This window comes from Pteropus medius, unplaced genomic scaffold (genome assembly GCF_902729225.1).
Source record: "Pteropus medius unplaced genomic scaffold, Ma_sr-lr_union100, whole genome shotgun sequence".
Classification (NCBI taxonomy): Eukaryota; Metazoa; Chordata; class Mammalia; order Chiroptera; family Pteropodidae; genus Pteropus; species Pteropus medius.
The window spans coordinates 67,633,798-67,661,696 of NW_024349800.1; the positions used below are offsets into that span (position 1 = coordinate 67,633,798).

At 48.6% G+C, this 27,899-nt stretch overlaps 1 protein-coding gene across 1 annotated transcript; it reads right to left on the reverse strand.

Annotated features, from left to right (window-relative positions):
- Positions 1 to 251: 251 nt before the first annotated feature.
- Positions 252 to 27,899, reverse strand: TMPRSS13 (transmembrane serine protease 13). The gene is made up of 14 exons (XM_039888142.1): positions 27,786 to 27,899; positions 24,931 to 25,089; positions 14,954 to 15,188; positions 14,461 to 14,565; positions 12,115 to 12,237; positions 11,063 to 11,192; positions 9,151 to 9,243; positions 8,142 to 8,185; positions 6,598 to 6,760; positions 5,565 to 5,737; positions 2,817 to 2,915; positions 1,541 to 1,683; positions 1,235 to 1,387; positions 252 to 546 (listed from the first exon to the last, which is right to left on the reverse strand). Exons 2-14 carry the CDS (start codon positions 24,949 to 24,951, stop codon positions 520 to 522), a joined length of 1,509 nt encoding a protein of 502 aa, XP_039744076.1. The 5' UTR covers positions 24,952 to 25,089; positions 27,786 to 27,899; the 3' UTR covers positions 252 to 519.

Here is a 27,899-nt window from a genome sequence, read left to right on the forward strand (position 1 = left end):
GTCCTTTGAGGCCAGGAACTTACCACTGGATGCCAGAGTGGCACAGTTCCCACGAGCCCCTCAGAGTTCTTGGGGTGACTGATGCTAGCTCCTCACCTCCAGAAAATTTTAAAGAATCTTTAAAAATACATCTACTTCTATTTCTTTAATATAAAAATAAAATGAAATGAAATCCACCCCCCAGAAGCCTGTGACCAAACAAGAGCAGTGAGCCCTGTTCACAGTTGTCAGCGTGGACGGCCACAGGGCAGTCACCTCTCCACGTCCATGGCACCAGCAAGAGGTCTGAGAGAATAGGATGCTTGTAACGCCAACAGGAACATCCTCCTGCTGGGGACAGCCTAGGCACTCCAACAAAACCTGTTACCATCCCTGGACAGCAAGTGGTGTCACAGACAGTGGAGGTGGCAGTAACAAAGGTATCTGGTGGCTTTTAGCTCAGATGATGTTGCAAATGGCCCAGTCCCTTTGGCCACTCTTTGCAGCAGTCAGTGCTGTGAGGTGGAGCAGGACAGCTGCTTAAGATTTCCGGAAGCGCACCTCATTCTGAGGAAGAAACGGGAGAACAGGGTGAGGGTGGGCCGGGTGGGCCCAGAATACAGATGCAAAGGTGGGGTTCAGAGGCTAAAATTCAACCCGCCTGTCACCTGGCACCGCCCCTCAGAGAAGAGGAGTAGCAAAGGGAAAAAATGGAAGCAGGTTCTAAGAGACCCAGTACACTGGACTTCCAAAGCAGCCTTCTGTCCCCATCTGAGCTCTCCACTGTTCTGCTCCTGTCCAGACAGAGAAGGGAAGAGCATAGCATTCCTGCTTTACAGCTAAAATAGCAGTCCCAGGGAAGCCAGGGGTTGAACTGGGTCAGCAGAGGTGGGGGCAAATCCATATGTTCTAACACCCAGTTCCCCACCTTCCAGCCAAAGAGGGGAACTCACCACATGTCCATCACTGGGAGAGGAGAGTGATATTGGGGCTAGCACCCAGCCTAAGCCCACCCCTTTTCAACCCTTTGAGCTCTGTTCTGCAGAAGGAAGAGGAAGGATATAAACACAGGAAGCTGGAAGCCTGATGCTCGACTCCTGTCCTGTCCCAATCTTTTGCACTTTGCGAACACCTCTGAACACAAGAATGTGAGGGAACCTTTGCCAAGACCTTGGGGAAAGCCTGGGTCCTCTTCTAGGCACCCCACCTTCGGGGTTCCCTACTTGCTCAGTCTGTGTCCCACATAGGCTCTCACCTCCATCTTGCTGTATATCCAGGGCAGGAGTTCTGTCACTTTGGTGTACACGCCGGGTTTGTTTCTCTGGCCACAGCCTGTGCCCCAGCTGGTGACTCCTGCCAGGTACCAGCGCTTGTTCTGCTCGCAGACCAGGGGCCCCCCACTGTCTCCCTACAGGAGAAAACATGCACATCAGCAGGGTGGGAGAGGTGGTCCTCGAGCAGGAAATGGTGGGCACACGATTCCCACTCCAGCCCCAACACCTCAGCTTTCCCCCACTCCCCAGTGTTCCAGAGCCTAAGCCCCACTCAGAAGCAGCCCCACCTGGCAGGAGTCTCTGCCTCCCTGAAGGTCCCCAGCACACATCATCCTTGGGGTAAGGTAACTGTCATAGACCAAGTAGCCATTGCACTTCCTGAAGTCGATGAGGTTGACCTGCACCTCCCGGAGGAAGGGGGATGTCTTCTCTTCAATGAAGTGGGAGAGGAGAGAGAGGATGGGAAGGGATTAAGACTATGAATAACTTTGTGGCCTTCTAGCTGTCCGCCCAGACTCAGCATTCCCATGGTTGGCCACTCAGGACATATGGGCACACACACCCTTGCACCAGACACAACTCACTACATATAATAAAGACATATGTGTACATGGACAAACTCAGCCTATCAGGCTACCTTGCATGTTGCACAATGCTTTTCTGTATTCCAAGAATCATTCAATATATATCACTTAATTTGTTTTTAGTAACTAGGTGTCCTAAAGAGGTGTAATTCATCCATTTACAGATGAAGTTCAGGGCTGCAGAAGTGACTTGCTCACAGTCACGCAGCTAGTCAGTTATGGAGCCAAGAACAGAAAAAGCTGCTCCCTGGCCAGTCAGCACTTCATCACACTGACCAGGGGAACATGGCCTGAGTCTCACAATCGGTCAGCTAGGCTGTGGCACTCTCCTGCCACATACAAACAATCTTTTAGAACCAATATCAGACAAGACCACTCTGTGACCATGATGAACTGAGGCAAAACAAAACCAGTTTATAATCCAGTTAAGCATAGATGAAAACAAGGTAGGTCACTGTGCAAATCCCAATATCAAAAACCCGCTCCCAGCCAATAGGAACAGCTGCTGTTTCTTTATTGCATACAGCTTTAGACCTAGTCTATTCAAAACTTCTAGATCAGATTATTTAGAGACCCAATCATGGAATTTTCCTGCTTCCTGAAAGCATCCAATCTAAAGACAGGCTCCACTTTGAACCTTCCAAACCATCTACATCCTATGCAGGTTTCTCTCTAACAACCCTTTTCAAAATGTGCCATAGTTCTCCATGGTGTGTGTTCCCCCTCAGCACAATGAGCAATGAACCCAACTTGCTCAACTATGGAGATTTTCCTGGTGGTCTTGGCAGGAAGGCATTGTCACAGTGACTGCTTTGACATATACGCAAGTGTGTATATACACACATTCACACCCAAGCCCTCATCTAGATAGGCCCCCACCTATCTGCCCAGACATATCACCCCTGCACACTCACACAAACACACAAGAATACAGGCACATGCATGTGTGTACACACAGTTGAACATCTCTTCCTCTCACCATCTGTCTCCCTGGTCTTGCCAAAGCCTGTGATCCAGCAGGTCTCATTGAGGTTGAAGGTCTGTCCATGCATAGGAAGGCAGGCAGGGTGGATATGAGCTGCAACAAGACCTCAAGACATCAGTGAAGGGACAAGATTAAAGATTTTGGTGGCGGTGGTGGAGGGGTAGGAGCACAAGTGTCCTAGGAGAACTTCTTTGCTCCAGAGTAGTTCTGAATAATTTCCCAGGGCCTCGGACTGACCAAACTCTTTATCTTGACCCTTCAGCCATCAAGGGACTGTCAGAGTTCCCCCAAATATTCTGATTTCAGTGGGTGCCGTGTGGAAGGATGTACAGGGTGGAAGCTCCCTGTACCAATTGTTACTGTGTGACTGAGGGTCTCTTCCCCCTGAGAGTGACTATCTTGGCGAAGCCTATGCCCTGCCTATCTGTCAGCACAAGAAGCAGCATCAGGCTAAGTCCCAGGTATTATGGTATCTCAATGGAGTGTCCAGCCTGGTGTGGGGAGGGCACCTGCTGGTTGGCCAAGGCCTGAGGCTCTCCCTCCAGGGTGAGACAACCTCTTCCAGCAGGAAAAGCACACACTTAGAGGCACAGACCACAAAACTGCTGCTCACTTGCTCCCACATTCAGAAACAATTAGAAGGTGCTGTTGTATATCACATCATAAGTTTCCCTGAGGGCTGACATCCCTAGATGACCCTGGACTGGGGCATCTATCACCAAAGTCTGATTTACATTAAGAAAATATTAATTGATAGAATATTTGCAGTGTTCTCAATTCTTTGTTTTCTTCACTGTAGCTTCCTACACTTAGAATAGTACCTGATACATAGAAAGTAATCAGCAAACATTGAAAGAAAGGAGAAAGGAGGAAGGAGGGAGAACGAATGGTAAATTCTCCTATAAATTGGGCTTTAATTGCTGGTATCTAACACACTTGTCTGCTAGCAAGTAAATAAACAAAAAATAAACGAAGGGATAGCATCAATTATTAACAAAAATTGGAAAACATGATTTCTTAAAATATTCTACGCTCATTTTTGAGACATAGTCTTGAAAATAATGTAGCTGTTATATATCCCACTCACTTTTATGGGTGAATTAAATTTATCAGTGAGTTTTCACAAGTTTTGTCAGATAGTACTGTGACTCTCAAGTGCTCAACCTGCCATATGAGTGTAAGAAAATCTGCCCTAATTTCTAAACCAAAAATCAAGACACATGGTCTGAGCACAGGACTACATAAATCTGAGCTTTGATTCTTAGACTAGAGGTCTGCTTCCTGCCTGAGGGCCTGTCAGAATCTAGAGAGGGACTGCCATAGTTTGAAGAGCATATGCAATATCATAATAGCTTTCATGTGGCTTTTTCATTTGGTTATTAAAACTATTTAATTTGATTTGGAAACCCAAATAATATTAAAGAGGTAGGGATGGTAGGAGGTGACATCAGGATAGTTAGCCAAACGGAGTCTGGGTTTTACAAGGTTGGGAAGGCCTGTTCTGGTCCTGCAGACTGACTGCCCCCTTTCATGTGTGTGTAAGGGGCAAGGCAGGACCACCAGGGCATCCCTTACCTTACACTCTGAGACTCCACAGACAAGGCTGGAGGGAGCAGGAGGAGGACAGAGATCTTGCCCATTGGTAGGCGTGGTCCTGGGACAGCCCTGCCCAACCAAGCTCTGCCAAGGTTTCCTCCCCCTCACACCACTCTGAGAGCTAACTACTGACTCACTGACACCACCTCCATAATTAATGTGCCAGGAAAGACCAGCTCATAGGTTCAGAGCACAAGAAAGGCTGGACTAACCAGAGAGCCTTCTAAGGCTTCCAGAAATCCCAGTATACCTTAGCCGAGCTTCCCCAGAGGAGCCTCCCAGCCTGCCAAGACTGATTACATGTCCCCATCTGTGCCTCCTATAGATTGGGCTTTAAGCACTGGTATCACTGCTCCCTTCAACATCATATCATTGGCCTCTATTTGCTGTCTTTGTGTGTGTCACCCATTATATTCTATTTGCAATGCAACTACAGAGCCCACTAAAATGTGAACACTTAGTATTTGATAAGTTAACAAATAAGTGAATAAATTAATGAATAAAGACTTCTTTGGTCTTCTCCTGAGCATATTTCCTTCGTGTAGCTTCATCTGGTCCTCCAACCTCATGGCAATTGGTGTTTTGATGTGTACACATTTTGCGTTTGCAATTGCAGTGTTAGTAACTTGCCAGCTGAGAGCTGAGTGGGAAGAGCATTGTTTGGGAGTTAGACCAACCTGGATCCAGTCCTGCACCTGCCATTTATTACTCTGTGGCCTCTGGTAATTATCTCTCTCTAAAGTTCCATTTCCTTATATATAAACTGAAGCTAATAATAGTACCTGCTCCACAGGATTGGTTGTAAAGAGTAAATGAAATCAGATGTGATATGCCTACTGCAGTGTCTGGCCCCTGTTAAGTGCTCAGTAAATACCAGTAAGACAATTTGATCTACTTATATTGATGATATTGTATCCAAGCCCTGGCTCTGTCACCAATTTGCAATGTAAGATGTGTCTTTTGGGACCTCAGGGCCTCAGTTTTCCCAATTGTAAAATAGAGATGTTCCATTAAGTGAACTCTGAGTCTGACTTCTACCATGCTGAAGCTCTAGGGCCCCCATAGACACTGCCAAGTGCAAGGGCTGGGCCCTAAAGGCTGCTGGGATAAGCCAGATTGGGGTCTGACAGGCATTGATTCACTCACCAGACAGAGTCAGGGGCTTGGAGAGCCGTATGAGGGCAATGTCGTAGTCATCTTGCTCATCAGTGTAATTGCCATTGATGATGATCTGGGAAATAGAGGCTGCCTCAGGCAGCTGGTTCAGGTTGTTAGTACCTGCATACACCTTCCAGCCCTCCAGGATCTTCTCCCGGGTCCTACAAGAGACACAGGAGAGCATGGTCCGGTTACCCACTTGGCAGAGCCCCCTGGAAGCATCTACTGCTAAACACAGGAAGCTGCACCTCAAGTACCAGATTGGAGGCAGGAAGATGGATGAAATGACTTCCTGAGGTAGCCCTCTATCTTAGCCCTGAAATACAAAAAGCCATTCTTAACTGATCACTCAGCACCTTACAACAGAAAAGGAGAGGAAATGAATAGGACCTCTGTGAGCAGTCACCCCCACTGTCTCCTCTGCACACCACCAAGGATCAAATAAGGTGAGTGGACACATTTCAATAGTATCATACTCAGCAAAAACAGAGCTTTAGACAGGATGAAGCAACCCGCTAAAGACTCATTACTGGGTAAGCCTGCTCTCCAAAGTCTTTCCTCCCCACCAGCTCAAAGGGACAAACCTGGCTAGTGACTGTCAGAAGTTGGCTGAATTGAAGCACCCCCGTCCCCTGCAATCCTCATCCCTCAGTTCCTGAGACAGTGGTCCTGATTTCTCAGGCTCCTCTCCTGTAAGTTCCAGTTACAGGAAGCGGCAACAAACTTAAAGCCTCTTTATTTCAGCCTGTTCTTTAGGGACAGTCTGCCAAGTCCTTCTTCCTGCCTGCCTCAGTCATCGCAGGGGCCATCAAACAAAGGCATTCTCTCATTCTCATTCTCATTCTGGGCCTAGTTCAGAACAAATACCCATAACTCACATTCCCAAGGCCAAATACCGACTGCAAATGGTGGCCTTAGCCACACTAGTGCCTTCTGGCTAGCACCAAGCTCACTTCCAAAGAGAGATAAGTCAGCCTGCCATCAGCCCTTGAACCCCAGCAGCATTGCATCAGGCACTTACACAAAGAAGCAATGGGCAGCAGTGAGCACCCACTGGGCGTCGATCAGCGTGCCCCCACAAATGTGGGTGATGCCGTAGTGCAGACTGACTTGCCAAGGCCACTTGCTCTCTGGGGCCAGTGCCCCTCCCACGATCCGCCCCATCATGGCCCTCAGGCCACAGTCTGGAGAAAAGCAGAAGAGACAAACTGTGAACTCTGCTCCTCTCAGAGCCCTGCCATGCTCCCTGGGCCCAGGGCAGGTCCAGGCAGCCCGGTCCTGAGGGCATCCACCCACCGCTTTGCTCACTTAATCTGATACTGCATAACTGTTTTCTGCCAAAGCAGAGCTCCCACATGGTGGCTAGCTTTCTGGTATCATCCAGTGGGAAGTTTGACCCTAGCAGGTTCCTCTTTCTTCCTGTTCATTCATTTGACAAATGTTTACTAAATGCCCAGTGCACTGGGCATGGTATTAGGGTAACAGTGGAAAATCTCAGGACTGATGTTAGGAGTTCAGGAAAACAGATCAGGTCTACCATGACCCTGAGTTGATAGGGACAATAAGGAGAATCTCTATCATCTCAAAACAAAAGAGAAATAAACTTCTCACAATGCACAGGTGGGTTTGTGCCCACATGGTTCCCCAATGGGTCATTTAGTGCTGTTGAGGAACTTCGTCCCAAAGGAACACTTCTAAGCCTGTTCTGGGGCGAGTCATCTCCCCAGAATCATGGAGGAGGGCAGCTCTTGTAGTTTGTTCATACGTGCATCTTTTCTCTTTGAAGGAGGAGAGACTGAGGAACTAGAGGCAGTCTGAGGGTGTGGGCACTCCATCTATAGCACCGGGTGCCTGGCCTATTCAGAGAGGCACCCTGACCTGGTCATTACTGCGAGCACAGCACTCATGGAACGATTAATGGCCTCGGCTTTGGGGGTCAGACTTGAGGTCAAATATAAGCTCCTCACCTACCAAGACATTCACGATGGAGTCCTGGAGGCTGGTTTCCAGAAAGATCAGAGAATCCCTGGCTCAAAACCCCCTATACTCCCTCATTCACCTGCTTACGGACTTACTTAAAGCAAAGTAAACATTTCAGTCTGTTTTCAATAAGTGTGTAAAATGGCACCAGCCGCATGAGAATTAAATGCTATTATGTTTGTGAAGAGATAGACACAGTGCTTTGCACATATAATGTGCTCAGTAAAGATTGACTCTATGTCTAGATCTCAATCTAGCTCTTTATCTATTGGTATATAAGCTTTAAGCCAGCCCAGTCCTGCTCTCTTGGTCTTTTGCTCCCTGCCCAGAATCCAGGAAACTTGAACAGCTTCCTTGTATGAGGGTGCTGGACTGAGCAGCCAAGAGAAAGGGAGATGCCATGTTAGAACTACTCCAGTGCCTTACAGGAATCCTGGCCCTGAAGCAGGCCTGACGGCTAAGCCTCTCTTCCTGGTGGACCCCCAAGTGCCGGCCATCTCCCCCAGAGAGATCCCATCCGTCTGCTCTGCCCGCTGACTCCCACCCCACACAGTCCACAATCCAGGAGGAAGAGCATCTTCTTACGGGAACATTGGAGAGAGATATACCGCTGGGAAGGGCATTCTGACCTGCAGGAAGAAAGACAGAAAATGGGGGAAAAAGGTACATTGGCCACCTCTTCTAGGTAGCTTTCCCTGATTGAATCCTGCTCAGTTCCTATCCCATTTCTTTTGCACAAGAAAAATGGAGATTCTGACCTCCCTCCTGGTGGGGGCAAGCCCTTCCAGTTCTTTCTCCAGAAATAGAGATGGCTTAGTGCAAATCATCCCCACACTTCTCTTCACCCTCCCTGCCACTTTCTAGTGGCAAATTGCGTACATTGTCCAGATCCACATCCTTTGAAGCCATGACTGCATTGTGCCGGCATCTTTCCATTAAACAGGTAGCCTAATGCTCCTCTGACAGAATTCCTCAATGCTAGCTAGCCACACTGCAGGCAAAGCACCTAGCACAAAGCAGGCATCCAGGATACAGCTAATTCACTCTCCTTCCTTCCCCCACCCCTTCTCTCAGAGCCTTGTTTCTTCTCTCCTCTCCCAAGGTAAATACTGCTAGCTGGTGGAGCGCCCCCTATCAGCTTCCCCCTCAGTGGGACAGACAAGGACAGGGCTGCAATACAAAGATGACAAGTGATGGGGAAGCAAAGGAGAAGGCTGGTGCCTCCCAAACGGGCCTCCTGCCCCCAAACACAGGCACCCGGCACTCCTCTGCTGCTGTAGCTCCTCCCCACCGTAAGCCCACTCCCTGCAGTAGTGTTCAAACGCCCGACCGACCGGTGGCCCTAAAGTTTATTATTGTCTCTGGCAACCAGGTAAACTCTTGGGGACACCTATGACCTCTAAGTGCTTTCTGTATCAAGCCCCAGAAAGAAGTCAGGAGGCAGATGGTGAATGAGTTCTGTTTGTGAGATGCTCCTGACCTTCACAATGGAGTCCTGGAGGCTGGTTCCCCAAAAGGCCAAAGGAGAGGGGCTCCCCAGTTCAAAGCCCCCTGTACCCTCTCATTCCCTTGCTTACAGTCAGCCCAGCCATACCTGTAGAGGCTTTTCTGGATGGTGGAGTTGTATTCAGAGATTGAGAAACTGCTGGCAAAATCCCTATGGGCCACCTCAGTTGTTCGATAAGCACTGCAAGAGAAGAGAGGGGAAGAAAAATGATCTTGCTTGAGAAATAGCCCATCCCCAGACCCCTAGCTGGCATCAGAGTCCCAGCCAGCCCTGCTGACAGAGGCTAGCAGCTGACAAGGACCAACATGGTCTGACCTCATCCACATATCACCCCCCTCTGCTCCCCACTAGCCCTGTATTTCTCAAAGTATGGTCCCTGCCCAGACAAATGCAAATTCTTGGGCCCTACCCAAGACCTACTACTGTATCAGGAACTCTGGTTCTGTGTTTTAACAGATTCTCCAGGTGATGCACTGCTTGAGTTTGAGAAACACTGATCTAGCCCTTTTCTATCCAAACTGTGATTCATGGACCACCAGCAGCAGGATCACCTGGACCTCCTGAGCCAGACTCTGCATCTTAAAGATTCTTGTTAACATGAGGTTTGCACTTTAAAGTTTGAAGACCTTTCATTCACTTACTGGATTTCAGTAATGTGCCCAAGAATCACCTCGAGTGTTTGCTAAGCAGGTTCTAAATCCTAATCCCAGAGATTCTGATTCTGGGTGTGTTTTAACAAGTACCCCAGATCATTGTGATGTGGGTGATCCATGGATCACTATCCCCGCTGTCCGTGTGGCACTTGTGTGCCTTTCTAGAACCCGGTACATCCTTGCATGAGAGCATGCCCTTATGTGTGCTGTTCCTCCCTCTTGGGTTCCTTCAGTCTCTGCTCCTCTAAGCACAGTTAGGCACCCTCACTGTTCTGCGCCCGTAGAGCTTCACGCACATCCTATCATTACATATCACATTGTGCCATAATTATTGGTTTAAGCCTCTCTCGCCCACACCATACTAGAGGTTCTCCAGTGGCAGGGATCTTATCTTGCTCCTTTGTGTCTTGGTGCCACATATTAAAAGGTCAGTGAATATTCTTTGAATAAATGACACTATGTATTGAAACTCAAGGGAGATTCAGACTTGCATAAGGGCACATAACTCAATGATGAAAGATGTCCATGCTCTTCCGATTAGATCCTCCAGATCTCCCTTTCACACATGGGTACTCTGAGACTGAGGTGGGGATAGAGAACTGGTTTTAAGTCCTAGCCTCCAAGTCTGGTTTTCTAGATGCTTCTACAGAGAGTCCACAATGAGATTCTCATCCTTTCTTCCCACAACCTTGTACTCATTGGTGAAACACAAAACTACTTGGTTTGAAAACTCAGACCAAGAGGGAGGATGGAGATGACCATGTGGCCTGCGAATTGGAACTCCATTAAGGCAGAAGGTCATTGTCCACCCTATTCCTCATCTACCCAGCAGCGTCAACTTCTCTGTTTAAAGTTTTTAGAGCCTAAGATTCTTATGACTTTACCTGGCCACACCTGACCATTCCATTCCTGTTTGATGAATTCTAACCCAAGTCACAACTGTTGGAGCTCAAAGTCCACTGAAGGGTTTGCACAGCCTGAGCTCCTTGTTCTCAGAAGTGAGAAGATGACAAAACCTGCCCAAATGCCTAACCCACCTCACAGGGCTACCATGACCATTAAATATAATGATGGTCATGAGGGCGCTTAGATGCAAAGAATTATACAGGAGTGTGATCTATTTTAAATCTACGAAGAATTACTTTGGCCTCATGGAAATAACCTGTCCCAGACTCGTAAGATCCCAGGGTTACTGTCCCTTTGAATAACTCCAAGATAACCTGAGCTAGTTACCTCAACTCTGGTCTCCAAGATTTTTTTTAACATGGGGTTCCTGCGATGAGTCTGAGACACCCTTAAGAAGAGCCCAAGACATCCCTGAAGCCAGGACCTTAGGGAAGTTATACCTCTCAAAACCCAGCTGCTGGCAAGTCTTCACTGAGTAGGAGTTGTTCCAGCTGTCACTGCAGACAGGATTCCACTGATGGGATGATCCAGAGTAGACTTTAAGCAAAGACTTGTCCCAGTCAAACCTCACTGCAGGGAAAGAAAAGGGCAAAGCAGGTCCTCAGCAGCCAGGAAGCTGCAGTTCTTGGGAATGAACCGAGTAAGGCTTTGAGAGGCTGCTGTCCTGAGGCTCCTCGCTGGGATGTGATGATCATAGTCAGTGCTCAGAAGCCCAAGACATTCAGTAAGGACAGAGCCAAGGCAAGGGGCTGGGGCAGCGAGGAAAGCTCTTTATCCGACAGACTCCAGGGAGCCATACTGGAAGAAGGGGCAGGCACTGCCAAGAGCCATCACCCATAGAGGGCAGTGACATGCACACATGAGAGAATGACAAGGAGAATAAGGACTATGATCTGACAGAGTGATCTGGACAGGCTCAGGCACAGATGACCACAGTCGTGGGTAAGGACACATGTAAACGTGCAGGTAGAAAGAATGGGGCATGTACCCACAGATACCGACATCAAGGCTATACATAGATAACACATGTGAAAGCCACTGAGGACCAGAGCTCAATGACATCTTTGTGCTCATTGAGGCCAGCCATTTACAAGCCGACCTTCATGAAACGTGGAGGTGGAAGTCAGAGGGCATCTGCTGGACAAAGAGGAGGGGGTACATAGAAGGGACTCTGGATCTCACACCTGCCTCCAGCCAGAGAAGCTTTGCTTTGCTCAGTCTGATAGTTGGGAGTTGTTTGATTTTATTCAAGAACCACTAAGTTTGTCCAATCCATTCATTTTATAAATTAGGAAACTGGAGCCCAAAGAAGGTAAGTGATTTGCCCAAGTCTCACAACACTCAAAACCAAGTTTCAAACACAATCTTTCTGTGACTAAAACCCAAATCCTCCAGTTCTCTGTCCTTTGCCTCCCATTTGAGTTTGTAGTCACTGTAGTGCGCCTGCACACACGCGCGTGCGCACACACACACCTATGCCCAGCCTGCTTACCACAGCCCAGCTCGTCACTCTTCAGCTTGCAGTCTGCCACCCCATCGCAGCGCACAGAATGCATGGGGCAGCTCTCTACAGGCTCCTTGTACTTGATCCTTGTGTGGCCCCGCCAGAAGTGGACTGGAAAAAATAAAGCAGGCAGCTGGGTCACTGTCAGCCCCAGAGAAACAGGACACTGAGCAGCCCAAGGCCCTGGGAGTTCTGAGACACCGACCTGCAATCCCTCTTGGACTCTGGGGCTCTCGTCCCCCATCTGTATGGAGAGAAAGGCTGCTCAGGAATGCTCTGGAATGCGCCTGCAAGCAGGGCAGCACCAAGCAGACTTGAGCAGCCACCCAAAGAAAGAAGAGAGAGAGAGGGAAGGAGGTGTGGAGGTGGATGCTACTTTGGGAGTTCCCCCACCCTACATGCTGGCTAGAGTGGTAGCCAGAGAAACCACCTCCTCTAGTACCCCAGAGCCCCCTTCTCGAAGCCTTTCTGGGCTCCCTTTATCTTTGTGCTCCATGGGGGTCACAGCAGAGAAATTTTTAAATCCACAGTCACACACATACAACCACTACCTGTCCTGTTTTCTCAAAGGTGGTCCTTCCAGCCTCAGAAGCTCCTGGATTTTCTTCCTCCTCCTCTCCCCCAAACAAGGACTGTCTCCTATGCTCAGTTTTTGCCCCATTACTTGTCTTTATGCCTTTAAATGTCTTCCCACTGAACAAGCAACACTAGATGGCTGATTCCCAAATGTACAAGCTTTATAAACCATCTGTGAAAATCAGCCTCATAACTCCCTCTGTCTTTAACACCTATCTCTTTCCAAACTAGGATCTGTCATCCCTCCCACCTGGAGACACTTCCCCTTTGATGCCAAAGAAACCTGACTTCTGATTCCTCACCCTGCCTCTTGTCTACACCCGCCTTCTGGCCCTGACCCCTCACTTCTCCTCCTGCTCCCACCATGCTCTCAGTCACCCAAGGTGAAGGGTCACCCTTGTGTGACTGGCTTCTTCCAGGCCCAGACACCAATCTCTCCTAATCTCTTGGATGCGCCCCTCTTCTCTGTGCCCTGGTCTTCCCTCTCTCAAGACCTGCACACTGAGCCTGCCAGGATCACCTTGATGTCAGTGAGGAGAGCTCTAGATGGGGGTTCGGGGCTGGGGCTCTAGTTTTGACCCCCGGCATAGCTGCTCAGTGACCACTTCCCTGGTGTCAGTAAGTCTAGAGGTTAGAGGACTTCAGGAAATGTTAACCATGCTGAAGGCTATAACTAGTCAGGAAGCCTGCCCTCACATGCCATCTCACCCCTCCACCGGTTATTTCCTACTGCTTGCTCTCTGTGGATTGCAGGGCGTTCCCCTGGAGCTGTGCCCTGTGTGAAGAAGGGAGGGAGAGCAGGGCAGCGAGTGCTGGAGGTGGTTCTCATGGATACCATGTGGCAGGCACCATACCGAGGCATTGTGATGGCGATGCCTCCACCTTGTCAGACAAGTGAAGAAACTGAGGCTCGGGAAGTCAATTAACTTGCTGAGGTCACACAGCTGCTATGTGGCAGAGCCGAGTCTGTCTGGTACTAAAGCTGTATTCTTCCCCCCCTCCCTCTTTAATTGCTTCCCCATTTCCACCCCTGACCTATAGATGTTGCCAGTTTCCCCTTAAGAACTGATCTCTGAAGGTGGGGCGTCTCCTCCCACATGCTCGTTGTGTGCACCTGGGGCCAGGCGTACCTGGTGCACTCAGGAGGCCCCGGCGCACTTGGGGGCCTGGTGCACCCGGGGGGCCCGGCGCGCCTGGGGTATGGTCCATGGCTCCACCTGGGGCATGAACCTGGGACCTTCTGTGTGTAAAGCAGAAGGTCCATGCTAACCACTACACTATGGAGCCACCCCCTAAAACTGTATTCTTAACCAACACACAACCTCCTCCAGCACAACAGTCTTCCTCAAACAGCCCTGCAGACAGGTGTTTCTGTATCGTTGCCCACCCCACTCTTCACCACACTGCTGCCTCTTTAATCGAATCCTTACCCCTCATGGATGGATGGATTTAAATCCCATTTGAAGATGCAGAAAAATGAGCTCTGAGTTGTGAACTAACCTGCCCAGGTAAGCTGCACAATAAGTGGCACTGATGAGACCCAAGCCCAGGTTCCTCTGACTTCTCATACTCAATCTGGTAGTTTAGAGGGGGCTGGGGACACCATGGTCCAAGGTCATTTGCAGGAGTGGCCCTCTGTGGACACAGTAGCCCACCAAGTGCATGCTCCCTACTCCTGCCTCCCTGCTGTGTGTCCCTATCCCCAGACATCACTCCACACAACAATGAGAGCTGCCCCTCTCCCTTTGTTAAACTCACAGAGAATGATGAGCGATGCCACGAGGGCAATGAGGAGGAGAATACATCCAATGAGAGGCAGCCGCTTCTGTCCCTGCTGCCAGGTGAACTTGGGCAAGCTGACATCTAGAAGCGGGGCAACAGCAGAGGAAAGTGAGGTGGTAGGAGAGGAGTCCAGACCAGCGAAGCCTAACCAGAAACCCATGCCCTTGAAATCTGCACTCTGACCCAGACTATGCAACCTCCAAAGTGACACTTGTTTGTTGGTGTGTTTTTTTTTTAGCCCCTCCTCCACTTGCCCCAGAGTTCCACTGTCTTGGGTTTGCATGCAATGTTTCCTTCCTGCCCTCACCAACCCAGATCCCCCACTGCCACCCGTGACCATTCCCCCTCCTTCCCACACATCATTATCTAGAGGGTAGAAGAGGAGCAGTGAGTGCCAACTCAATGATTTCCTTTCTACCCATGGACTCCTTCCCTGTCCTTCTTGCCTTCCCTACAGTACCCCCCTTACTTGAGCTCTCATTGGTGGCTCTGGTGGCTGGTGCTGAGGTGGCAGGAGATGCCCGGACAGGTACGGCCCCCACTGGTGTTGCTCTAACAAGGTACACTCTTGTTGGAGAGGATGTTGTGGAGGCCGACCTGGCAGACGATGATCTTGTAGACGATGACCTTGCAGACGATGACCTGGGAGGTGATGCCCGGGCTGGGGCAGTCCGGGCTGGAGACATCCTTGCTGGTGAAGCATTCTGAAAGTAGAGCAAAGGCATCCCTCAGGTTGTTCCCCTGCCAACCCATCCAACTGCCAGCCCTGCTGAGCTAGGAGACAAACTCTCTGGGGCAAGAGGCTAGGGGGCGAGCAGAGCCACTGGACAGGGAAGCATTTGAGAAAACAAAGATGTCTGTGGATGAAATGGAGTTCAAAAGCCTGCTGTCCCTCTACATTCTCTACATTCTCTCTGCATTTTCTCTCCATCACAGTGACCTGCAGAGGTGAGCAGAGGGCAAGGGGCCATCTGCTTGGAGCTTGGGAGCACCTGCTTTGGCTACACATGTCTAGGGACCCTCAAGGAAGAGGCTGCTGCACTTGCTCCTCATTTCGACAGTCACTCAAGGAGATGAGGTCCCCTGTTGGGGAAGTAAACAGCCTCTTCACTTCCCTATTTACTTGCATTCTCCTACATCTTGCCCTTTTCTGTGTGTATGTATGTTAGATTATAAAGTTTTGGTCTTATTATGAGCTGTCATCAAAAAGTATGAAAAGCACTACTTAAGAAAAGCCCTGACCTGCCTTGTACCCTACCATTCTTGGTAATCCCAGAATTCACCCCCCACCCCAAACACAACCACATTCATATGGAAGCACATAACAGTACAGCAAGGAAACTGGAAAGGCAGGATGTAAGAGGAGATAAAGGTATAGGCTGGGATATGGTTCAACTACACCTTAGATGAGATCCTTAACCTTACTCAGCTGTAGGATTTATTAATTTATATTTAGTACTTTAATGTATAATTATAAAGGACTAGACATGTTCTAAGTGCTTTACATGTATTTACTCGTTGAATCCTCAGAACAACCCTATGAGGTAGGAACTCTCATTATCCCCATTTTGCATAGGGGGAGATAGAAGCAGAGAGACTAAGCAACTTGATCAAGCAAATAGAGCCAAATTGTGAGCCCAGAAAGTCAGGCTCTGGAGGCCATGCTCTAACCTCTAGGCTTTGCTGCCTCTCAGGAGAGGGATGCATGAGATAATGCAGCAGCTGGCCATAGGAGGCGATTGGTGAATGCCAGTCCTGTTGCCTCCTGGAGATCCTGAGCCTAAATCTGGAAGAGGGAGCTGATGGGCAGTCAGGGCTGTTGGGAAGGGCTTGAGTACCCTCTGCTCTGGTCTGCAAGACCCCCAGTCCCTGTCACCAGTTTAGGCATCTTTTCATCTCCCCCTAGCCCCTTATAGAGATCTCTTCACCCTTCCTCACACCATCTCTGCTTCTTAGCTCCCTCTAGAAGTCCCCAGAGCAGCGGCAGGAGTTGGGAACTGACCTGGCCCAGAGGCCACATCTGACCCTCATTATAACTTCTGCTGAACATGGACTGGCTGCTCAGGAAGGCGAGTCTCCCGGGAGCAGAAGTGATGGGAGAAACACACCTGTGCTTGGGGACTTTGTGTTGAGGGCACAGTTGGCAGCGCTGCACAGAGGAGATGGGATCTAGACATCTGACCTCTCTGTTTCTCTCCCTCATCCTCCACTGTGCTTAAAAGTATTTGACATTATTACTAAGCAGACAAGTTAATAAAAAGTCCTCCTCATTAGAATATCCAGTCCAAGTCTACACCATCATCCCTACCAGGTAGGCATTTTTGTTTTTTGTTTATTCCTTTTTTAAAAAATTCCCTCTTCTAAGAGTCAGACATCATTAATTTGGTCACTTCCTCAGTTTTGGGGTGGCTATAGGATGAATTCAAGGTGGAATCTAGAACCCTGGACCATATTTGGCAGGGACAAGGAGCCACTCTCCCAGAGGGTCTGGGGCCAATAAGTGGATGTGAGTAAATACAGATAAGAGCTGATGCCCTAGCCAGCTGAGCAGGGACACACTTATGTGTGTTTAAGGACCTGAAGGGCAGCTGCTTGCCACTGCTGAACCAAATGAACCAGAGCTCAGATTTCCCTCTCATCTTCATTGTCTAGAGAATAGATTTCCATAAAATGAAAACCATTTAGCCCCCGGGAGCCTCAAGGGGAACAGGACTGGGTGGGGCAGGGAGAGGTGGTGAGCATATGATGAATTATAGACTGCACCTGTTGATAGCATTAGTTTTGGAGTCAGGCAGACCTAGGTCCCAATCCTAGGTTTAGCAGTGTGACCTTGGGCAAGCCACTTAACTTTCCTTTTTCTTTCTCTTAATCTGTAGAATAAGATTAATAATCCTGAGGATTCAATGAGATAAATAGGAAGGCTCTTGCCTGTGCCTGTGCCTGGCACACAACAGCTGGGCCGGAAATGGTCATCCCTGTCCTCCTTTGCATTGGCTGTCCTGAGATTTAACAGCCACGGGGCATGACCAAAGGGCTGACAGGTGATGCGAGCTCATCTTAGGGAGAAAAGAGAGTGCTGGACAAAGGCCAGGCTAAGGTCTTTCAATGAGAGCGATGAGCCCCAGCTGTGTAGGGCCCTATACTTTCTACCAGTGGTGTCCTAAGCCTTGACACTGCCTGGGACCCTGGCATTATGGCACTTGACTGGCCTGCCAGGTCTCCGCCCTTTTTACATTTTCATTATAAGTCTTCCCCAATCTTGAGGGGAGTCCTCATCATCTAATACCTCAAGTGACAATAGCTCACATATGTGTAGCACTTCAGAGTTTATAATAAACTGCTCTGTCTCTGGCCTCATGAGATCCTCATACCATCCTCGAGAGGTTGGTATTTTTAGAAGCCCATTTTACAGATGAGTAAACTCAACTCAGAACTTAGATTGCTCAGAATCACAGTCAGGTATTTGGCCCAAGCCTGGGCACATCTGTGCCCCTGCCTTCTCCAGTCAACAGCAAGGGCTCCCTGGCACAATTTTCTCCCTGACATCTGTGTGCAGGTGCTTGTCCTGCATTTGTGCCATGGCCCAAGAACTGAGAAAGGCGCTTGCATGGCTCCAAGCACCATGAAGAGCCTGGGAGCGGGGATGGGGGTTCCTAAAGGGATCTCGGTCTTGTGGAACTTTCCAGTGGGAGCCAGAATAGGGCCCTATGACCCCTGTGATCTGCCAAGACTGGGCAGAGCATGATGGATGGGAACAGCAGTGTCATAGTCATCGAGTACTCTCTAGGCCAGCTGGTGACTCTGGGCAAGTGACGTAACCTCTTTATACCTCAGCTTCCTTATCTGTATGGTGAGCCAATCACCCTGCTTCATAGTAATGTAGTGATAGACGATACATGTAAAGTAAGGACTTGGTGACTATTAGCTGTGGTGGTGTCTGTCTGTCTGTCTGTCTGTCAAAGATGCTGGGCTAGAAATGGAGAAATCTGTGTTCAGATATAACTTCTTCCATTCCTAACTGGATTACCTTGTGTAAGTACATATTTCAAAGTCTCCACACGTGTAAAATGGAACTAATCCTGCCTCTTTTCCCCAAATAACATGGAATAAACATGAAAGAGTTTGGTCTATAAATGTGTATCACTATGGTAAAGATAACAGCCCACTAGGCACTTTACTTGATCCCATTTCAACCTCAGAATAGCTCTTTATGGTTGGTAATTTTAGCCTCATTATATAGATTTTGAAACTGAAATCCAGGGTGGTTAAGAACATGCTCAAATTCACATTTTAGGTAAGTAACAAGGTTTGAATTCTAACCCGGCCTGCTAGGATCAAGTAGAGTCTGGACCAATAGTACCTGAACACCAACAGTGACCCTTCATTTCTTCAGGGCTTGCAATTTGCCAAGAGCTTTCATATCCACCATTTCATTCAATTCTCACGAGGCTCCTAGTTAGCAATCTGGACAGGAATTATTACCTCCAGTTTATACATGAGGCGAGGGAACTGGGGTTCAGAGGGGACTAAAGAGCATGCCTAGAACCCCTCAACTGACTGGTTGTCTTATGATATCTAGTCAAGAGTTCAGGCTGTCTCCACCTGAGCAGCACCCTGTGACCCTGATCCTGTTACCCCATCATGATGGGCAGGAACAAAGGGGCCAGCCTGAAGGAGAGAGGGCTTGAGAGGCAGAAAGAGGCCCAGAAGAAGATGGTGGATGGGAAGACTTGGAGATGCTGGGGTGGTGGGAGGGTGTTAGACCAGTAAGGGAACTGGTAGTGGGTGGGCACAGTGGGAAGGCAGCCAGAAAAAAAACAGAGAGAAGACCTCCTGTGCCTTGTTTGTCCCTCTCTCCAATGCTTGCTCTACCTGCAGGCAGGTCCTAGTGGGCCCACCCATGGCCTCAGCAGGCAGGAAGTAGAGATGAGGTGAACCCTGGGATACAGGAAGGACACCTATCTGGGTCCCTCTTCTCTGAGACTGGAGGCAGGTGGAACATATAAAATGGGTGGCTAATCTTGAGCTCAGAAACCAGGCGGCCAGAAGGAGGGATATGTAGTCCCTAGCCAGGCTCTTTAAAATTGTTGGCTCTGAGTCTCAGTAGCCATCCCCAGGTGGAGAGTATCTGGCCCCACAGACTAGAGCAAGAAGATAATCTTGGATCCCAAGTCACAAATGAGCACTGCCCATATTGGGAAAATGCAAACTCCAACAGGGATAGCAGGATGGACAGGCTGCCCCAACATCAGAGGAAAGCAGCCTCCACAGTGCAGCTATCTGCTCCATCCCTGCCCTTACTCTGAACTTCAACCCAAACCATGACAGGAGCTAGAAAGAGCTCTCATTTCCTGGGACCACAGAATAGGATATTCCACAGCCATCCTTCTTTACCCATTTCACAGCCTGCCACCTCACCCTGCCAGAAATTCTTCCTAATGTCTAACCCAGTACAGTAGTAACTCATTTCCTTTCCTCAATTCTTTGAGAGAAATACTGAGATTCCAGCCTCCTTTCCAGAGTCCTGACCTCACCCTCAGAACAGATACTTTGAGTGCATGGGGAAGAAGGAGGGGAGGAGACTTCTTGCTCAAAATCCAGAGATACAAGGGGCAGAGCCCAGACCAGAACAGGTCCAACTCCTAGCCTTTGCCAATGATCAGAAGACCTAGGAATGGAACTCAGATGACTAATTCCTGGGCCAAGGCCTCAGGCTCTCCACAATCTGCCTGCAGACCAAAGATTTCTCAGCCTGTCCACAATTTAGGTATAGCACCAAACTATTTGATGAATGAATGAATGAATGAATGAATGAACAAGGAAGGGGTAGGTGCCATAACATAGGTGGCTGTGTGCCATTTCCCTGGCCTGACATTGTCAGTCATTCTTTCCTGGTCCCGTCTCTCCTCTCCACTCACCTTCGGGTTACCCCCTGGGGTAATATAGTCCTGAGCCCTCATCATGTGATGGACCAGGCCTACACCCCAGGCTGTCACTGCTACAATCTGCCTGTGCCTCTGCAGCTCCCATGGGTTCCCACAGAAAACTCATCCAACCCCTCAAGATGATCCAGGGCAGGAAGAGCCATGGCTGGAAGACAGGTGGGCCAGGGGTCCACAGGAAGGCAGGGAGAGTGCTGAAAAGAGTGGTCTCTAGTACTTGGGCTCTTTCTAAACACTGTCCTGGACAGGAGTTGATAAGGATTACCATTCCCATTTTACAGACAAGGAGTAGAGGCCCAAAACATTTGCGTGCTTTGCCCAAAGTCGCTCAGGTATGTCTTAGAGCGTAGTAGGGACACAAATCCAAGGCCCCTTGTACCTAGCTCACTGCTCTCTATGCCATGGATTCCAGGGGTAAATCTCCAACCCCAAGGTGAATGGGGCATTTTTATGATTTCCTGCGGCAGACTTTGCCCTGTGAGCCCTTATCTGGTAGGGGATGGGAGTAAGTTAACAAGCACCCAAGTGTGTCCTGCCCTTGGCCTCTCTGGGTCTCCTCAGTCCCAGCCAGTGATGACACAGAGGGGAGGCTGTGCTGCGTGATGTCACAGCCGTCTCATGGATTGCTTCATTAGAGCGGTTATGAGGCTGTTGGTGTGGATTGACTTCTGGCTTTGCATAGAGACTGTTCTTCAACCATAGGTGGAAGCCTAAACTCTGGGACAGGGAAAAATATCCTGTAAAAAGTTTGGTGCTACACCTAAAGAGTGACCACCTGCAGCAGCAGCAGCAACTTCAACACATTTTCATGGCAGGTCCATCAAGGCCCCTTCAAGTCTAGCCCAAGCTACCTGGGCCTCCCTTCTCAGCCCTGGGCCTCCCTTCATAAAGCCCCATCCTGGGGCAGGCTGGGCATATCATAGGCTGTCAGAACTGGAAAGATCTTGAAAACCCCCTAGTCCAATTCTTTTATCCCACTGATGAGGCAACGTGATCTGTCTAAGGTCACATAGCCATTTGGGGGCAGTGCTGGCACTGGAGCCCTGATCTTCTGGCTCCCATACTCAGGTTGCTGCACATCACTGTTCTCTGCCACTGCCAAGGCACGTGTACCAGGCTCTGCCAGAAACAATCCCTCGCCGGGCCTAGGCCTTTGTGGCAGCTTCTCTCTCCCAGTGACCTTGAGTATTAAGGATGTTCAAAGGGGTGGGCATAGGCAAGACCTCGGGCCAACACCCCAGCACTCTAGGCTGTGCAGGAGAGGTGCCCCCAATCCCAAGTGGAAGCGCTGAGGAGTACCAGGAAAGCACAGGAGCTCCCTTTGATAAGACCTAACAGGCCACCTTGCCTGTTGGGAGACTGGGGAGCCCCTGGGCCATGGCATAGAGGCCTGAACCCATTCCAATGTGGACCAAACTTGATTGAACTGGCCTGGCCTCCACAGAACTGGCCTGGACTGGATTGGAGTGGAGTGGACCGTGCTTCTTTCCTGTTCTCACTGCTCAACCCAGGCTTCATTGTACCTCCATGTACACAGGGCTTTCTCCTGCTCTCCCCTCCCTGAACCCAGAGGAACCCCACAGATACAGGGTCCCCTCAGAACACAGGCAGATTCTCCAGGACCTCCTCCCACCCACCACCAGCACACGCAATGTTCACCTTAGGGACCCTGGTAAGCCTCGAATCAAACTGGGCTCCAGACTAAGAAGCCAGAGCCATGAGGCCTCTCATGTGCCAGGTATAGGAGACACAAGGGCATTGTGGTTCTGCTCCTACCTACTTGTGTGGCCTAAGGGATAGTCACGTCCCTCTCTGGATCTCTGCTCCTTAATCTATAAAATGAGAGGATCGAACAATCAGCTGTTTTCCAGAGGGCTCCACAGGACATTCTAGGTTTGTTCTGTAGAGATGCCTGGGATGTAAGGCTCTTTTAGAATAGCCTCTGGCAGAGATAGAGATATAGTCATATATGAAGACTTATTGTCATCATCATCATCTAAGGTCTAGTTCTGAGTCCTCTAAAAATTGGAATAAATATCTTCTTTTCTCTGTGCCTGTTTTTCCACCTACTAAAGCAGAAGATTAGACAAATTGCTACTGGAGGCTCCTTTCTGGTTCTATGACAGTCTCTGAAATTATATAGACTAGGATTACAGGTGTATCATTTTGGATATGTACATTTGTTCTTGAAAAATAGGGTATATTTTGTGTTTTTTCAAATAAGTCACATTCTACGTGATTAAAGAAGTGCAATGTTTACTAAAGAAAGACTGAAGTAGATCCACCGACAAAGCAACAATCCTTTGAAGAGTGGATTTTCTTATACTGGGTCTTATTATATTGTATGAAATTGAGAGTGAAGCAGGTTCTCAATCAGCCCAAAACCACATGTACTGTTAACTGGAGAATGGCTGGAGTTTTCAGGGCTGGTCCAGATGAAGCACCCTCTCCAGAGAGGGCTGGGTAGATTCTCAAGATGGAAGACAAATAGGCTCAGGTCAATCTGCCATCCCCAAGATCCATAGTGCAAGCACCCCCAGGTCTGCTAGCACCTTCCCTTTGCCCCTGCAGGCATGCAGTTCTCACCTGAGACCTCTGTGTTTCATGTTGTCATTGGTGCTGAGCAGACTTCCACCTGGCCCATCCCACCCTGCTGCTCCCTGTGTTGTCCCTGTGACGTGGCGATCGTGAGTGTGAATGTGTGGGGGGTGTATATATGGGGCTCTAGACTGGGATGCTGGGCCGGAAGGCTGACTGATATAACAATAGCCACTTAGTTTAAGTGTCTTGTTTTGGCAAAACAGCTTCCTCTTGGTTTAGCAACAATGGAGATGGACTGTGCCCATCTAGGTGGCAGATGGTGGGGTGGAGGCACAAGAGAAGTCAGCCCAGAGCTTTGTCAGCCAAGCAGAGGTCTTGGCAGCACCTGGTGGAGGCTGGCTCCTCTGATAAGAAAGCAATACCAAGAATGTCCAGGGAGCTCCTATTATGTACCAGCCCTGAACTCTGTCACCACCCAACACTGGCAGAGAGAAACTGAGGCAGCAAATTCGTGCGCAATCAAATGTTATTTTCCTGGCAACTGCAGCCATTCAATGTTCTTTAAACTATTTGATGAATGAATGAATGAATGAATGAATGAATGAACAAGGAGGTTTTTTGATTCTGGTCTAATGGAGACCCCTAGGCTTTTTCATGTGTATGGAGGCATCGTAAACTAGAAGGAACTTTAGCACTCACCCTGACTCTGGATAGATGTGCTTCTCAGACAGATATCCCCCAATCCCCCTGCCCCAGGACCTAGCTTTATCACCTTTCAGATAATCCAGCCCTTTTCATCCTTTGTATTTAGGGATCATCATGTTTAAACTCCCAGCAAGTTACCAAGGAATGTGATTGTGATTATGAGTTCAGTTCCTCCATGCCCCAGAAAAAACTCCATTCTCTCTGTGCATCGCCCTTATTACTTATGAGACGCTCCAATGAGCCCCAGAGACCTAGGACCAAATGACCTTGGTGAGGTAGAGACATGAACCAAGGAGACCAGAGTAGAAGGCAGGGAAGAAAGCTTTGAGGAAAAAGTCAAGATGGGGCTGGAAGAACGATGGGGAAGATGATGGTAAAGGTTGCAGGAACAGATCTGAGGTTCAGAATGGACCATAAGCCAACTATAAGCCAAAATATAGGCTGAGATGATCCTTCTGAAACCCAGCTTTGCCCACCCTTCCCAGAGTCCCAGATTCTATCACATCAGTAAAGAACAAAAGAAGGTGAAAAAGAGCAGAAAATAAGACCTAAACAGAAGTTAGAGCCCAAAAGGAATGTCCCTCAAGAAAAGAAAGCTGAGGCACAGTTGAACAAGATCTTTGAAAGCCTTCACATGTATATGACTGGCTTTTCCCCAGAGGACCTTTAGCTGCTCTCTACCACCACCAAGAGCAGCAGAGGAGGAAGGAAACCTATATTGTAGCAGAAGAAATTATGGATAGACATAAGGAAGCACTTTCGAAGTATGAAGGTCCACAAATAAGTGACAGAGAGGGGTTGAAAAATCCCCTTGAAGATCTTAAATACACATAGTGACATTTTCTAGGATGGTTTATGAGTCTAGTGAGGGGATAGCCATGATAACCTAGAAGCTCAGCTAGAATGCTAAGATTCTAAAACCAGCAAAGGTGATAATCTAACAGCATAGATGTCCTGGCTGGGGTGCTCATAGGCCACAGAGAGGAAGCCCAAGATTCAGCCTTACAGCCCTGGGGTGTTTTCTGACCAGACCCAAAACCTCATCAGCTTCTCTCTTCTTCCTAGAAAAGTCCCTCCTAGGAACCATGATAAAAGGAGGCCAAGCAATCTTGATTCCAGGTAGCTTCAGACTAGAAAAGGCACATTCATTTTCCCTGGAAATCTGAGACACACAGGTGGCAGTACCCCACCTATCTCCAAGCCCCATCCCTGCTTCCTCGGTGCCAGAGGTTCTGGCCTGAGGCCCACAGACACTTACCGGGCGGCCGTCCCTTTCCATGGTCTCCCAAGGGGTGAGGTTTCCAGGCTCAGCTGATATCGACGGGAAGATCCATGTTGGCCCCTAGCTTCCAGGGCATGTGGGGAAAAGTGGGCTGAAGGGCTGAGGGCCAGCCCCCACCAGATGGGGCGGGGAAGCCTGTTGGGATTGTGAGGTAATCCCGAGTATAAACAACACTGCAGAACTAGCCAGACCTGTCCCTCACCACTCCTCTGAGGCCATCCCAGTTACTCAGCGAATACCAAATGAGTGTGAAGCTACCTTTACTACTGAAACTGCCCCCACAGAGTTAGCTATGGGGGAGCCAAGGTTCTAAAATGCCTCTTTTAAAGGGGGACTCTGAGAAAAAGGACCCAGGCCCTGTAAAGACAGTTTAAGCCCAGTCAACCTGAGCCCCTAAAACAGGTACTCCTGAGCCTCCTAAGACATAACCTTTTCTCCATAGGGGATTCCAAGGCTAGGGACCAGATCCCCATCCAAGGCAGGACAGTGTGAACCTTCATCTCCAAGGATCACATGTCAAATCCCACATCAGGGCACGTGGACTGGCAATTTTTTTCTAAACTTTATTTCTACAAAACACTTAACAAAGAAATTTAAATCAAATGACCTGTAATTATGCACATAATGAATTGCCTCTATTGAAAACAATAAAACGCTATGAAACAATACTTGAAATCCAATTAAAATTAAATATATAAATATCTGAATAGAAACCATTCCGAAAAATATTGGGCTGACTCATGGTCCCACACCTGTGCCCATTCTGATGCTCAGAGTCACAAGAAATAGAAGAGTTGCCAGTAGAGGGGCACTCCACACCTCAAAAGCCAGCACACTTTTTTAGAGATTGAAGGAAGCTCAGAGACCATCTAGTAATACTGTCTCCTCATTTTACAGATGGAAAAGCAATCTGCACCAGTCACATCTAACAAACTGCAGCAGCAGCCACAATAATAAAGTGCTTGTGTCCTACTGAATGCTTTGCATACAGCAATGCATTTAATCCTTACAACAATCCCATCTATCCATCCTTCACTCACTCATTCAACAACTATCCTTGGAGTGCTTCTGATGTGCCTGTCACTGCTCTAGGTGCTGAGGATACAGTGAACAAAATGTCCTATGTCACTAGCATTAAGGGTAGGGTTGGGCCGACAAAAATAAACAAACAGATGATGATAAATAGATGATAGATAGATAGATAGATAGATAGATAGATAGATAGATAGATAGATGATAGATAGGTAGACAGAGAGATGATACAGTCTATTAGCAAGTGAGAGGTGCTACAGAGAAAAACAAAGCAGAGAAGGGGGTCAAGAGGGCTGTTGGGGGAAGGGAGAGTTATACTTTGAAACAGGGAGGTGGAGAGGGCTTCACTGAGGTGATCTTTGAGCTAAGACTTAAAGGAAGTGACTACTATTTTCTCCATTTACATCTGAGAAAATGGAAATATTTAGCTCAGAATGAAAGCCATCCACTCTAGCTTAGGCTGTCTTGAGGGAAATCTAAAGCAGAGGCAGAAGGATGGAGGAGAGAACTTCTTGAGGGCCCAGATGGGGACCCCAGGATTCTCCAATCTTGGGTTATTTTGGGGTATCACTTCCCTGACTCTCCAAGAGAGCAGAGCCCAGCTACAGGCCATATCCCCTTCCTGCTCCATCGACAGCAAAGGGACCCCTCCTTCTCATCTGGTCCTGAGAAGATGCTGGAATTGTGCTCTTCCCTCTCTCCTAGGGAGGCTCCTAGCCTCATTCTCTGAGAGTCTCATCTTGAAGTTCTGGGCCAGTCAGGGGGTATGGAAACCCTGACTCAGAGATAAAGGCCAGCTAACTTGGATGTCTGTAGTTTCACCATCTGGAAAATGGTGATGACACATCAATCCAGAGAATGTGTCTGGCACTAGGTAGGCTTTGAAAAAATGCCAGTTTTATTTCTTGCTCTTTTCCTTGGCTTCCATCAGAAATATAAGTTGGTCCATCCCAGAATCCTTGCTGACCAAGCCACTGACCCAAGCAAAATTTCCATCTGCCCTCGGTTCCGTTTAATACGCAATGACTGCTCAGATCAGGCCCCACAGCAGCTGCAGGGGGTGAGGGATGGCAAGGAACAGCAAGGCAGGGACCTCGCCCTGGGAGAACACACAACACGGTTGACCCTTAAACAACACAGGGGTTAGGGGTGCCAAACCCCTTCACAGTCGAAAATCCTCATAGAACTTTTGACTCCCCAAAATCTTAACTGCTAATAGCCTACTGTTGACTGGAAGCTTCACACAGTCGATTAACACATGTTTCATATGCTATATATATTATATACTGTATTCTTACAACTAAGTAAGCTAGAGGAAAGAAAATATTATTAAGAAAATCATAAGGAAAAGAAAATGCATTTATAGTACTTTATATATATATATTTTTTTTTTGAAAAAACTCCACATGTAAGTGGACCTGCTCAGGTCAAGCCTGTGTTGTTCAAGAGTCAATCGTATGTGTGTTGGGGCTGGGAGGAACACTGAGGCATGAAATTCTTTGCTGATAGTTTTTCTATTTCCAGAGGGGAAGGTGCTGGGGTGGCACAAGACCTGGATTCTTCCCCCATTGGAGATGGCCTTGGGGGCCTGCCCCTCCCTTGACTTCTGCACCTGAACCTGGTCTAGCTCTGTTTTTTCTTGTCTCCTTGGAAAGAAGAAGATACCTGTCCACACCTTTCCCACCTCCCTCTGACCACCGCTTTTCCTTTGCCTCCCTCACCTCCAGCCAGTTCCCTGCCCTCTTCCCTTCAGCAACCTGACCCGCTACCTACCACCCAGAAGCTAGCAGCAGCCTTACCTTTTACCTTCCCCTGAGTGGGAATTCCAGACTGGCCACTAAGCCTATTCGTACACTGGTCATTTTCCACTTCTAGGTCAGTTCCATCTGAGGTAGCAGGAGTTTTACACCAGC

What these genes read in the sequence shown, in the direction of transcription:
- TMPRSS13 (XM_039888142.1), bottom strand. Translation starts at nt 24,951, where the DNA reads ATGGAAAGGGACGGCCGCCCG. An exon ending in TGGAAAGGGACGGCCGCCCG is followed by an intron (nt 15,189 to 24,930) that starts GTAAGTGTCTGT and finishes CTCTACTTTCAG; the next exon opens with AATGCTTCACCAGCAAGGAT. An exon ending in GGATATACAGCAAGATGGAG is followed by an intron (nt 547 to 1,234) that starts GTGAGAGCCTAT and finishes TTTCTTCCTCAG; the next exon opens with AATGAGGTGCGCTTCCGGAA.